The sequence below is a fragment of the Bubalus bubalis genome, chromosome 17 (assembly GCF_019923935.1).
Source record: "Bubalus bubalis isolate 160015118507 breed Murrah chromosome 17, NDDB_SH_1, whole genome shotgun sequence".
NCBI classification, from domain to species: Eukaryota; Metazoa; Chordata; class Mammalia; order Artiodactyla; family Bovidae; genus Bubalus; species Bubalus bubalis.
The window spans coordinates 5,506,572-5,518,903 of record NC_059173.1 but is presented as its reverse complement, the minus strand read 5'-3'; the positions used below and the strand labels follow the sequence as shown (position 1 = coordinate 5,518,903).

The 12,332-nt window shown below is 54.3% G+C and overlaps 1 protein-coding gene across 1 annotated transcript in view; it reads right to left on the bottom strand.

The window, feature by feature from the left end:
• Window positions 1–822: 822 nt before the first annotated feature.
• Window positions 823–12,332, bottom strand: part of MN1 (MN1 proto-oncogene, transcriptional regulator) — a 50,511-nt gene continuing 39,001 nt past the window's right edge. The window contains exon 2 of the mRNA XM_025267416.3: window positions 823–3,771. Coding sequence (XP_025123201.1) covers window positions 3,590–3,771 — 182 coding nt within the window. The 3' untranslated portion in view covers window positions 823–3,589. The remainder of the gene's footprint in view (window positions 3,772–12,332) is intronic.

The window sequence follows — 12,332 nt, the reverse complement described above, 5'->3', positions numbered from 1 at the left end:
CATGCACCGTCTCCAAGAACGACTCCATGAGCGCTCACATGGTGGACGAGGAAACAGAGGCGCCGAGCACCTGTGAAACCTGCCAGAGATTAACGAAGCTTTCTGGGACCCGAACACTGGGGCCCAAAAGAATAACCACCACTCAGCGCAGCCCCTTGCCCCTGCCTCCCTCCTGCACCCGTGGTTCCCAGCTCCAGGGGGTCATGTCCTGCACAGGACACTGAGCAATGCTTGGAGACATTTGGAGTTGTTGCAAGGGAAGTGGGGGGAGAAGAGATACTGCTGGCAGTTGGTGGGTAGAGCCCAGGAACGACGCTAAATACGATACAGTGCACAGGACAGCTGCCCCTCCTCTGCCACAGAGAGAGGGTCTGAGATGACCCAACTCAGAACAGCATCAATGCACACGTGGGCCTCCTCTGCCACAGAGAGAGGGTCTGAGATGACCCAACGTAGAACAGCATCAATGCACACATAGGCACATGCACGCGCACACACACACACACACAGACTACAGCATCCAGACCCACATTCCCATCCTCCATGGGCTTCCCTGGTGACTCAGATGGTAAAGAATCTGCCTCCAATGCAGGAAACCTGGGTTTGATCCCTGGGTCAGGAAGTTCCCCTGGAGAAGAGAATAGCAACCCATTCCAGTATTCTTGCCTGGAGAATTCCATGCCTGGACAGAGGAGCCTGGCAGGCTACAGTCCATAGGGTCCCCCCCCCCAAAAAAAAGAGCAGGACACGACTGAGTAAAACAAGGTAAAAGGGGAGGGATGGGGAAAAATAAGGCAAGCCCCGCGCACAAATGTACCACAGTCACCGTTGACGTCATATTTATTGTTATTTAGCTGCTCAGGAAAACATATACAGGTATATACAATATGCATGAATACAGAAGACTGCACTTTACATATTTTTTTAAAAAAAGAAAGAAAAAAATAACTCAATTTCATGAGCTATTGTCACAGTCTTCCAACCAAGCATTTCAGAAATGAATTTCTTTTAAGAGTCAAAAAAGATTACAGGATTGCCTAACACACAGCAGAGTTAAGTTTCCATATTTTACATGTGCAATAACGTTTTCATATCCTTTCCCGAAGAGTTTTGCTATGCAGTGCCGATTACCAGCGTTTGTGGAGTCTCGTGGGTTGGGTGTGTTTTTAATTTACTTTTATTCTTTCCATTAAACCAAATCTAGTGAAATAACATCCTTTTGCTTAAGGCTATTTTTAAAGCTGTTCCATTCTGGGGTCGTGGGGAGCGAGAAAGTTGAAAACTTCAGGGGTTTCCGAGGTTGCCAGGACCATGAGCTGATGGCCTCAACGCAGGGAAAGTCAAAGACAGAAGTCAAGACACTTGGCTCCCCGGCCTTAAGCAATTAAGGAGAAATCATTCCTGTTTAAGAAATAAAACGATGAAGCTCTCAAACAGCTGTACATTGCGGAATCAGAGGGGGGCGTGGAGTTTCGCTCAGACTATGGCTGGCCCTCCCGCAGCCCACTGCAGGAGGGGAGGTTCCCTGCCCCTTTCTCTCCTTCACTGGGTGAGCTCCCACCTTCTTCTCTTTGATCAGTCCACACCAGCTGCTTCTGCCTGCCTTCTGCAGGGGCCGGGGCCAACCCAGGTCAAACTGCCCATGCAGGAACTTCGGACGGTCCAGACTCAGACCCCGAGCCAAAAGGGCCAGCAGGAGGAAAGACGAGGAGGGGGAAGTGGAAAGAGCCAGATTTTTCTGGAAGCTCTTCTCCCTTTGCTAAAAAGTTCTTTGAAATAAACAATGTGGGTGTTGTATGGTGAGCTCAAAGCCTTCAGGTCACTTGCTTAAAAAAAAAAAAAAAGCCGGGTTTGAAAACTCTGGGGACATGGGGCAGGGGTAGGGGGAAGGATGGAGGGGGCGTGAAGCTCAAAATGGAGCTTTTAGTAAGATGCTCAGAAATTGAAATTGAGCAGAAGAGTTACAGATTTGGGTGACGTGGTGTCAGTCACTCCTTGGCTGGCCCACCCTGGAATCTGGGCCACCCCCACCATCCCCATGAATCACACAAGCCCTTTGCGGTCATCAGCAGCACCCAAAGAAAGCCTCCCCTGCCCACGCCGGGCCTCCACTGACGGCTGCTCTGGGAGCACCGGGTAAGAGGCCTCAGCTGGGTCCCTGCTCACCCAGCCGCTCCTTCACCTCTGCTCAAAGTCATTCCTTCAGGAGATGCTCAGGACATGGCTCTGGTTTTGCAGCAGGCTGAGATTACACCAAAAGCGGGAGAGGGGATTCTGGGGTTTTAAAAAAAGAAAAAGGCCAAGAATCAAAGTCACTTGTTGCAGTCCCTTTCTCTCCTCTCTAGCCCTCGGGAATCTGCAAACTCCTCCAAAGAAGACACACAGGCTGGGAGGCAGGAAGGGGGCTTGGCCAAGAGAGCCTGGGGGCTCCTTTACTCAACGAGCTCCTCCAAAAAGTGCTGGTCCCTCCCAGGGATGCAGGGGCGGCCCAGAACGGGGAGAAGTGGGGGATGACCCAGAAACCACTCCTTCTGGCCCCGATGCCTGGTTGGCCACAGACATCGGGAAAGGTCAAGGCTGAGACCTGACCCTTCAGCTCCAACACCCCAGACCCAGCTGACCTGGCCCAGAGCAGAGTGGGAGCCTGCCACCATCCCCGTGCAGACCAGGGATGCTCCACACAGCATGAAAATTCAGGGCCTGGGCGTTGGTGCAGAGGCCCAGAAAAGGAGAGAAAACACCACAGTCGAATATTCCAACTGCTTCCCACAGAAGCAGGCTGGACACGTCATCACCTCCATCGCAGTGAAAGGCAGCTCCCAGCAAAAGAGAGAACGGAGCTGAAGGCTGAGCATGTGTTTGTAGGAATGAAAATATATATGTCTATTTTCTTAGGGAACCGACAAAACAAAATCTCAGGCGGAATACCTAAGGGGGGCATTAATTGTTTGGCTCCTGCCTGACTGATGACAGTTGGGTGTCAATATATAATATTGTGTGACAATTTGACTCTCACCCGGCAATATTCCAGAACTACTATTCTCCAGGATTTCCATTTTAATAAGCAGTGAACAAAGCAAAAGGAAAAAGAAAAAAAAAAAGGAGGTAGGGAGGAACAAGACTAAAAGAGAATTAAAAAGGAAAGCAACTCTTGTCTTATTATGAAATAACAATACTTGGACATACAGCAGCACGAAAATAAAACAAGGAAAGAGGTCACCTAAAAAAACGTATGCCAAGATTACAGAAAAAAAAATGGGAATTATCTAGCAGGAAGAAAATGCTTCAGCAAAAGTTTGCTAACTGCAGAAGGGTTAACACTGGTAACATACCGTGGCAGACAGAGATTCTTTTTTAAAAAAAAATTTTTGAGGTTTTTTTTTTCCCCCCCCCTTAAATTAACCCCTTCCGGTCCATATGCCACTAAGCAGGTACCAACCTAGAAAAAAAGAAATCACCCACTCAGCAATAGTGGCCCTTTCGAATTCACGTGGTGGGGGCAGGTAGGGGCGGGGCCAGGTGGAGGGGGGAGAGGAGAGAGAAAGGGGGAAGGGAGGGCCTGGTGGGGGAGGGGGTATTTCTTGTCACTTCAAGTCAGGGCGGCCACGAATGTCCCGAATCTGTTGGAAATGTCGGAGTGCAGGGACCGCCAGGTGGGCACAGAGGTTCGGGCCTTGGCATCACCCACATCGTCTGTGCAGTGGACAGACAGGCACTGCAAGTGGCTGCCGGGCTGGGGTGCCGAGGCCTTGTTCGCAGGGAGGTCGTGGGCTGCAGAGAAAGAAGGAAGACAGAATGTTAGCTGCTTGCTTGACTCTGCAAGAGGCCCTGATGGGGACAGATTGGCAGAGGCAGGACGAGAGGACAAGTCCAGGCCCTTTTTTGTGTGCCTAAAGACAGCCCAAGGAGATCTAAAGTCGCTTGGTTTGAACCCTCATGCTGTTGCCTTTGACTTGGGCTGTCATGCTTTAGCCAAGGGAAGACCCCTCCCTCTTGGGTCTGTTTTTCCCCACCACCTTGGAAAATAGAAGAGTTAGGCAGGATAAACTCAGAGTTTGCCCATCTCTGATGGACTGGAGTTCCCAAAATATTAACTGCTCCTGAAGTAAGTTAGGAAGGCTTCCTGGAGGAGGCATATCTCAACTGGGTGTTGAGAGATATGTAGGAGTTCATCAGATGCAATGAATTAAATAAGAGTGGGGAGGATCATTCAGGTCTAGAATATAACCCATTCTCTTGTCATCCGCTAGACAGACATTTGCTAAGGGGCTGCTATGTGCTGGGAACCCCCTTATGAACTACCAAACTGCTCAGAGCAGTAGAGACTAAGAGTGTGGACTCTCCAGCGACATGAGTGCCTTTGCCCATCCGCAGCTGCTGCATGAAAGGACTTTCGGTGATAGAGGTAAGTGAGTCCACTCCTCTCCTACACCCTCAATGAAAATGCCCTCAATTTCCTTCTCATTCAGTCATACAGCACCAGAAACAGCACAGACCACAGCCATGCTTTGATTAGACATCCTTGAGGGGAAAGAAATTTGACAACCATTCACACCTAGTATAAATTATATTAGAAGACAACAGGAATTGGGAGTCCTAGGGCAGAGAAGGAAGAGAACAGTCAGTTCAGAGGACTTCTAATTTACTGTTGCCCAGTGACCCATAGTTCTGTTCTGAGGCCTATTAAATCATGATTATTCTCATTGTTCCATTTTCAGAGCCTGACTCTCAGAGAGGCAAGGTGACCTGCCCAAGGTCACACAGCCAGCCAGGAGCAGAGTGGGGTTTGAAGATAGACTGATAGTGAACTTCTGACTCAGCAAAAGTGAGAAGAGCAGGCACTGGGGGTGGGGGCCCAGCTCCGGCCGAGGGAGCACACCCAGATACTGAACTCCATGACCGGCCCGCCCTCCTCAGCACACTATGCAGGCCCAGCCTGGGCCCTGCGCCAGGCAGGAGTCACCCCACCCATCCCGCCCTCTGGGATCTGGGGGGGTGGAGGGGGGCAGGCTTCCCCTGAGAGCTGAGCCACGGCCTGCAGAGAACAATCCTCCCAGAGGGACGGGCCCAGGCAGCCAAGGCCAGGCGTGACTAACTGGGTTTGGGGTCCCCACCCCGAAGTCCCAGAGACATCCCGCTTGGGAACCTGCGTTCTTGGGAGGAGCTGGGGCTGGGAAGGAAGATTCTCTCCCTCTTCTTTCCTTCATTCAATTACGAAGACTTCACTGCCACCCTACTATGTGCCAGGCATGGTGGTGAGCCTGCAAATTCCAGCAGGAAACAAGGCACTTTCTTGCTCCTCCTCCTCCTTCTGCATCTGACAGTGAGGCTGGGAAAACAGCGTCAGAGCCCAGTCACTTTGGAGTCAGAGACTGCAGCCTGAATCCCAGCCCCACCGCTGTGTGCACAGGGTCTGACACTTTTCCCTCTCTGACCCTCAGTTCTGTTCACTGGTAAAGTGAGGGTGATGCCGCCTCCCTCGGGGTCTTGTCACAGGTGTCCTGGCACACAGACACATCCCCAGGCAGGGCTGCTGAGACTGTCACTCATGTCTGGGGTTGGGGAGGCAGCCCTTGCGAGCATCTAGAAGCCTTCAAGCCTGGTCCCCTCCTTCAGACTGGCCGGCTGGGCGTGTCCCTGACCATGAAATGGGAGTCTTTGCCCTTTTCGTGGGCAGGGAAGCTGAGCGTAAGGTTTCAACGTCAGTTAGAGCTTTGCCCTTTTCGTGGGCAGGGAAGCTGAGCGTAAGGTTTCAACGTCAGTTAGAGCTGTGATGCTGTGACCCCAGGAAGCTAGAGACGCCAGATTTGGGGTCCCCTCGCCCCCAGCAGGCCTTGGATTCCAGCCATGCTGATGCACAGCCTCACATCTCCGCTCTTGAGCCCACGCTTGCCTTGCTTCCAGTGACACCCTGCTGCTTAACACCGTTGGGGGTATTTTGTTCTGAGCATTGCAAGATCTGGATTTGGGAGAAGAAGTAACATCTATCAGAGGGTGGAGAGAGAGAGAAATTCTGAAAGGGGTTCCTTATTTCACTTTACACATTATTTCAAGGAGCCAACACAGCAAAGCTTGTGCCCATTTTACAGGTAGGAAACGGAGACCCCTGCCAAAACTTGCAACAGCTAAAGACAGACAAGACCCAGACGTGAGCTCCGAACACCCGGCTTCCTGGCTCTGCGGCTAATTCGCTAGAAAGACAGACACAGGAGGGCCAAGACTCTCACAGGAGCAGGGTTTGCTCAGCGATGGTTCCAGATTGCCCCAAATGGCCATGTTTCCTAAAGATGCTCTCTTCCCAAGATAACAGACAACTCAAATGCACGCCATGCACCAAAACCAGAGACAGCTGCTCTTCTTACTTGGGGTGGATTTAATGAGGGCGTGGCAAGCACACAGCTGAACACGTCCGTGCATTATCTAATGCCATCCCCCAGCAAACCCAGCAGTGGGGGGACCCTTCTCCCCACTTGAGAGGGGGCACCTGGGGCTCAGAGAGGGTGAGGGGCTTGCCTGGCATCACAGGGAATGGGCATGGGAGGGGGTCTCCTGGCCCCTCTGCCTGGGACAAGCGAGCGAGTCTGGTATCCACGGGAAACGTTTCTAGCAGAGAATATGACTCTTCAGTTCTCGACAACCCAAGCATGACCAAACTCATCCTCCTGCCGGGTCCATTCCAGCTGGGGGGACCCAACATGCCCTCGGACCGCAGCTCCCCTGGGCTGCCGATAAATCAGTCCTGCAGGAGCCGCCTCAAGTCAGGGCCTGCCCTGGCCCGGGGCGGGGAGGGGCCCTCCGTCCACCCTCCTCGGGAGCAGCAGACGGGCCAGCCCCCACACTAGGGCCCAGAGATAAAAGCCGCCCCCCTCGCCCAGCTCCCAGGGTTGGGAGAGACCCTGGGGTTACTCAGCGCCCGGCACTGGCAGACACCGCAGAACCCGCTGGGTGTTGTCCTGATCTCCCTTGTTGCCTGTCAGCCTCCCCCATCAGACTGTGGCTGCGAGGGGGAGGGGCAGGTCTGGCCTGTTCAGCTCAGCTGGGCCCCCGGCACGCTGACTGTGAAGGGACTTTCAGCCCTATTTGACAGATGGGAAGACTGAGGCCCCAAGCGACAAGGAGCTGCCCAGAGCTCACCCGAGGCCAGGTCGCCAGCTCTGCGACCCGCCCTCTCCTTTCAGAATGGGCTTCCTTGAAGGGTCGGGCTGAGATGGAACCCCAGATCCTTCAACCTGGGCCACTGGCCCTCTCCTGCATGGCCTCAGTTTCCTCATCTATAGCTTAGGGGAGGGGGGGCGATTCCCATGGGCCTGGCTCTAGGCTGCTGGAGGAGGCCATGCAAGAGAAAGAGCTGGGCTTCCCTGGTGGCTCAGTGGTAAGGAATCCACCTGCCAATGCAGGAGACACGGGTTCGATCCTTGGTCCAGGAAGGTCCCACATGCTGCGGAGCAACTAAGTCCACGCACCACTACTGAGCCTGTGCCCTAGAGCTCAGGAGCCGCAACGACTGAAGCCTGAGCGCCCTAGAATCTGTGCTCCACAAGACAAGCCACCACAACGAGAGGCCTGCGCGCCACCACCAGGAAATACCCGCCGCTGGCTGCAGCTAGAGAAAAGCCCACACAGCAACAAAGACGCAGCACAAACAAAACTAAATAAATAAATAAAATTATGTGTGTGGGGGGCAACTTACTAAAAATTTTTTTTATAAAAGAGAAAGAGCTGATGACGCCCAGCCTGTGGGTGTCAGTTCCTGAGGCAAGGGTGGCATCGACTCAAAATTATAACCACGAGGTGCCTCAACCCGGGCAGCCACAGGGGCTGAGATGAGGGGCTTCTGGCTCACAGGACAGGATGGCGTGCCTGCCCAGCAAGGAAGGACTGAGGGGCAGTTTTTAAGGTCATCCCCCTAATTGGCCGGGCTTCCCAGATGGTGCAGTGGTTAAGGATCTGCCTAGCCAACGCAAGAGACACAAGAGACGTGGGTTAGATCCCCAGGTAGGGAAGATCCACTGGAGGGGGAAATGGCAACCCACTCCAGTATTCTTGCCTGGAAAATCCCGTGGGCAGAGGAGCCTGGTGAGATACAGCCCATGGGGTCGCAAAGTCAGACATGACCAAGCGAGCACACAGGCACTCTGATGGCCGGAAGGTACCACCTGAGTCCGCAAGCACAGGGCAGGGCCTGAAGCTGGGACGCCTCGCTTCTCCTCTCCCTAAAGGCTCTCCCCGCCGCTTCCCCCTGTGCACAAGCCCTGGCTGAACTACCCAGCCCCTTCTCAGCCACCCCTCCCTCCCTAAACGCCACCGACCTGGTATCACCCTACCAGCTGCTTCTGGCTCGCCCTGATGCTGACACGAGGCCACGTCGGATTTTGTCTTCAGCGCTTCCCCATCCCGTAAATTCCACAAAGGGAAGAAGGAGAGAACCTTGAGCCGTTGCCCAGAAAGTGACCGCGTGAATAATGGATGGAATTCCACTCCTCCGGTGGGTTCCGCAACCATCGCGGCCTGCCGACTGCGGAACGTGGGACTTTCGGGCACATCACCCCTTCAGCTCTCAGAACCTCAGTCCCAGGAAACGGGGGAAATAATAGGACTGGCCGTCACGGAGGCAGGGACGAGGATTAAGTGAAATGATCCATGTAAAGTACTTAGCACACAGCGCTCCCGCCATCGCCAGGAGGACTGCCCTGTGTGGTTGTGGACCGGCCCTGCAGGGACCGGCAGGGCTGGGATGGCTGGTCGCAGCGCTAATGGGGACGGCTGGGTGACCCTTGGGCTGGCCGGCCGCGGCTGGGGTGAAAGGGAGAAGGGAAAAGATGCTCCTGTCTTTACCTGGGGACGTCTCGTTGTTAATTTCACTTCCTGAGGTGCCGCTCATGGAAAGGGGATGGGTGTTTCTTTTTTTAATGTCAGCAAAGCAGGCCTTGTCACTGCTTTGCTCTGCACTCACTATCCTCAGGAATGGGTTCCAGTCTGGGTCAGCCATGTGCTCAGGCATCCAGAATTCTGGGGGCTGGTAGTTGCCACCCACCTCCCACCGCCACCCCCCAACCCCCGCCATGGCAGCTTAAGTGCTGCCTCGGCGGTACCCACGGCCACCACTTTGTTCTTGAACCCTCAAAGAGGGGGCTTTTGACTGGTCACCTCCTGTTCTTCAGCACCCCGTCCCCAGAAGGAAGGCCAGATTATGGGGGTCAAGGGTGGGCTCCAGATAGCACCCGGGTCAGGGGCCCCCCTGGATGCTAATTCAGGGTGTGGCCTAGGGAAGGTGTTAACCTGGGCTATAAAATGGGAAACTATTCAGGGGCTTGGAGGAGGAGAAAGTGCAATCCCACGGGTGAAGACTTCAGCACATGATGCGCCCTCAGAAAAGGTTAGCTGCTCTTTCTGCTTCTGCTACTGCTAAGTCGCTTCAGTCGTGTCCGACTCTGCGACCCCATAGACGGCAGCCCGCCAGGCTCACCCGTCCCTGGGATTCTCCAGGCAAGACTACTGGAGTGGGTTGCCATTTAGGATTTTTATAATACTCACGACATTTCAACAGCCCAGGGCTTTGGAGGCAGGCAGATCTAGTGCGGCCCTGTGCCGTGGGGCAGTTTCTTTGTCTCCTTGGGGGCCAGGGGCCTGCCCTGCCCCCTGCCCGCCAGAGGCTGGGGGTTGGGGGTGCCCCTCCAGGGTACAATCCCAGGCAGAGAGGCGAATTAGAATTCCATGCGTATTTTTAACTCGAAGCTTATGTAAGGAGCAGTGTGGGCCCCAGAACACAATAGCGAATGACTCTCGCCCGGCTCACCAGCTCACCCTCGCCGGATTCCGACAAAGGGAAATGTATTTTGGTTTTTCCTTTATTTGGACCTGGAAGGGACCGGGGGCGGGGGGCGGGTGGGGGGAGACGCTGGTGTCTGTGACAGCGGCCACTCAGCTAGGGACTGGGCCGCTGGGCCTTGAAGTGGAGCCAGCAGGCCTGGGAGGCACAGGGCTGAGCCGCTGAGCCACCTGTTCTCAGCACCTCTGTCCTGAAGCCTGGGAGTCCCTTAGGGCCCCTAGACACATCCATGTCCCCCCACAGACGCTCCTAGCTCCTAGTCCGAAAGGCCAGGCCATTGCACCCAGGCTAATGCTGGGCATCAGTCTTCCCCAAACTTAAAGTCCAGCATCAGGGAAGGAAGGGCTGCCTCCAAACTTCAGCACCCACTTCTCTCCTGCCCTGCTGCTCCCACCCCAGTCCAGGCTCCCCACACCTGCCTGCAGGGACCACCTTGCCACTCTATCTGCTTCCACACTGGCACACACGCCCCTCTTCCCTGAGAGTCAGGTGAGAAACTCTAGAACACCAATCAGAACAGCCCCTCCCCTCCTGCTGAAACCTTCCATGCCTCCCCTGTGCCCCCAAGATAAAATCTCCAGCGTCCCATGACCTCGCCTGTTGCTTTCTTGGGCCTCCAGCCTCATCTCAGCTATAAAGCCTCTCAGAGAAGCCTGATCCTTCCCACCTCCACCCCTCTGCTCTTGATGTTTCTTTTGCCTTGAACACCCCCTCTCCCCCACTGTGCTCCTCACCTCTGCTGACTCCTACCATCGATCTGGCTTGTCAGCCTCATGGTGATGTGTCCCCAACTCCCCCAGCTTGCAAATGGCACCCCTGCCACCAGCCACAATGAGAGGAATGACGCCACCAGCGACCGCCCCACCGGCTACAGTGAACTGGCGACACACCTCCCCCGGCAGAGAGGGAATCCTGAGTTCCCAGCCCCGTATCAATAGGTCACCAAAGATGGAAAACATCATGGGGAGACTTGGGAATCAGACGACCTGATGTCTGCATCTCAGCCCCTGGCACTTTCCCCAGCCTCCGCTTTCCCATTTGTAGAAGGGGTAACATTCCCACCAGTAAAGTTCAGAGAAGCCTGGCCTGGACAGAGACCCCCCCAGAGCCAACACACCCAACAGGCTCCCCATGGTCTCTCTGGGGGCTGGCACACAGTAAGCACCTGATAAAGATTCATGAAATACTTAAATGAATTATTCACATTCAATGAAGGCAGGAGGGTGAGGTAGGCGCCCTCCAAAAGCAAGGGACACCCTGCGGCTGTGTGACCCTGGGCAACTCACCCCCACTCTCTGGGCCTATCTGGTACACTCAGAAATGGATAGTGGTGGTAGATGTACTAGACAGCATATTAAAAAGCAGAGACGTTACTTTGCCAACAAAGGTCCGTCTAGTCAAAGCTATGGTTTTTCCAGTGGTTGTGCATGGATGTGAGAGTTGGACTATAAAGAAAGCTGAGCGCTGAAGAATTGATGCTTTTGAACTGTGGTGTTGAAGAAGACTCTTGAGAGTCCCTTGGACTTCAAGGAGATCCAACCAATCAATCATAAAGGAAATCAGTCCTGAATATTCATTGGCAGGACTGATGCTAAAGGTGAAGCTCCAATACTTTGGCCACCTGATGTGAAGAACGGACTCATTGCAAAAACCCCTGATGCTGGGAAAGATTGAAGGCTGGAGGAGAAGGGGATGACAGAGGATGAGATGGTTGGATGGCATCACTGACTCAATGGACATGAGTTTGAGCAAACTCTGGGAGTTGGTGATGGACAGGGAAGCCTGGCATGTTACAGTCCATGGGGTCGCAAAGAGTGAGTGACTGAACTGAACTGAGTAGATCCCTTTGGGGTGGTCAGATTTTGCATTCAGTGAAGGCAAGAAGGTGAGGTAGGTGCCCTCTGAAAGCAAGGGACACCCTGACATACACTGACCTCAGGCTCTGTATGGGACTGGGCCTCGGGCCAATCTCACTGGACCAACCCAACACCCAGGGAGAGGAGGCATTTTACGGGGGAGGAAGCTGAGGTTCAGAGAGGGAACGTCACTGGCTCACAATCACACAGCTGGCCTGCGGCAAAGCCAAGGCTACTCTCGGGCCTGTCTGATGCCAGAGTCACAGGAGAAAGCAAGATGTCCCGGCCAAAGGGCGGGGACAGCCTCTCTGTCTCCATCATTCTCATTCCCACCCTGCTCCTTCTCAGTCCCTTTCTCTCGTCCACGCCTTCCTCCCTCGTCCTCGTCTCCTCTGCCCCCTCCCTCCCTCCCATTCTCTCTCTCTTGATCAACGCTTCCCCTTCCAAGGAGAGGACCCTGAAAGCACGAAGACGGACTAAGAACAACCCCCGGTGATACAACAGCCCAGGACAAAACCTGAGACCCCATTCAGTGACTTCTCCATGGATGCTGACCAAGCATTTCCACATCAGCCCCTTTAGACTGGGGGGACAGGCAGGACACGGCCCCGCATGGGGGGCTCCTGAAGAGGAAGGAAGGGCCCCCT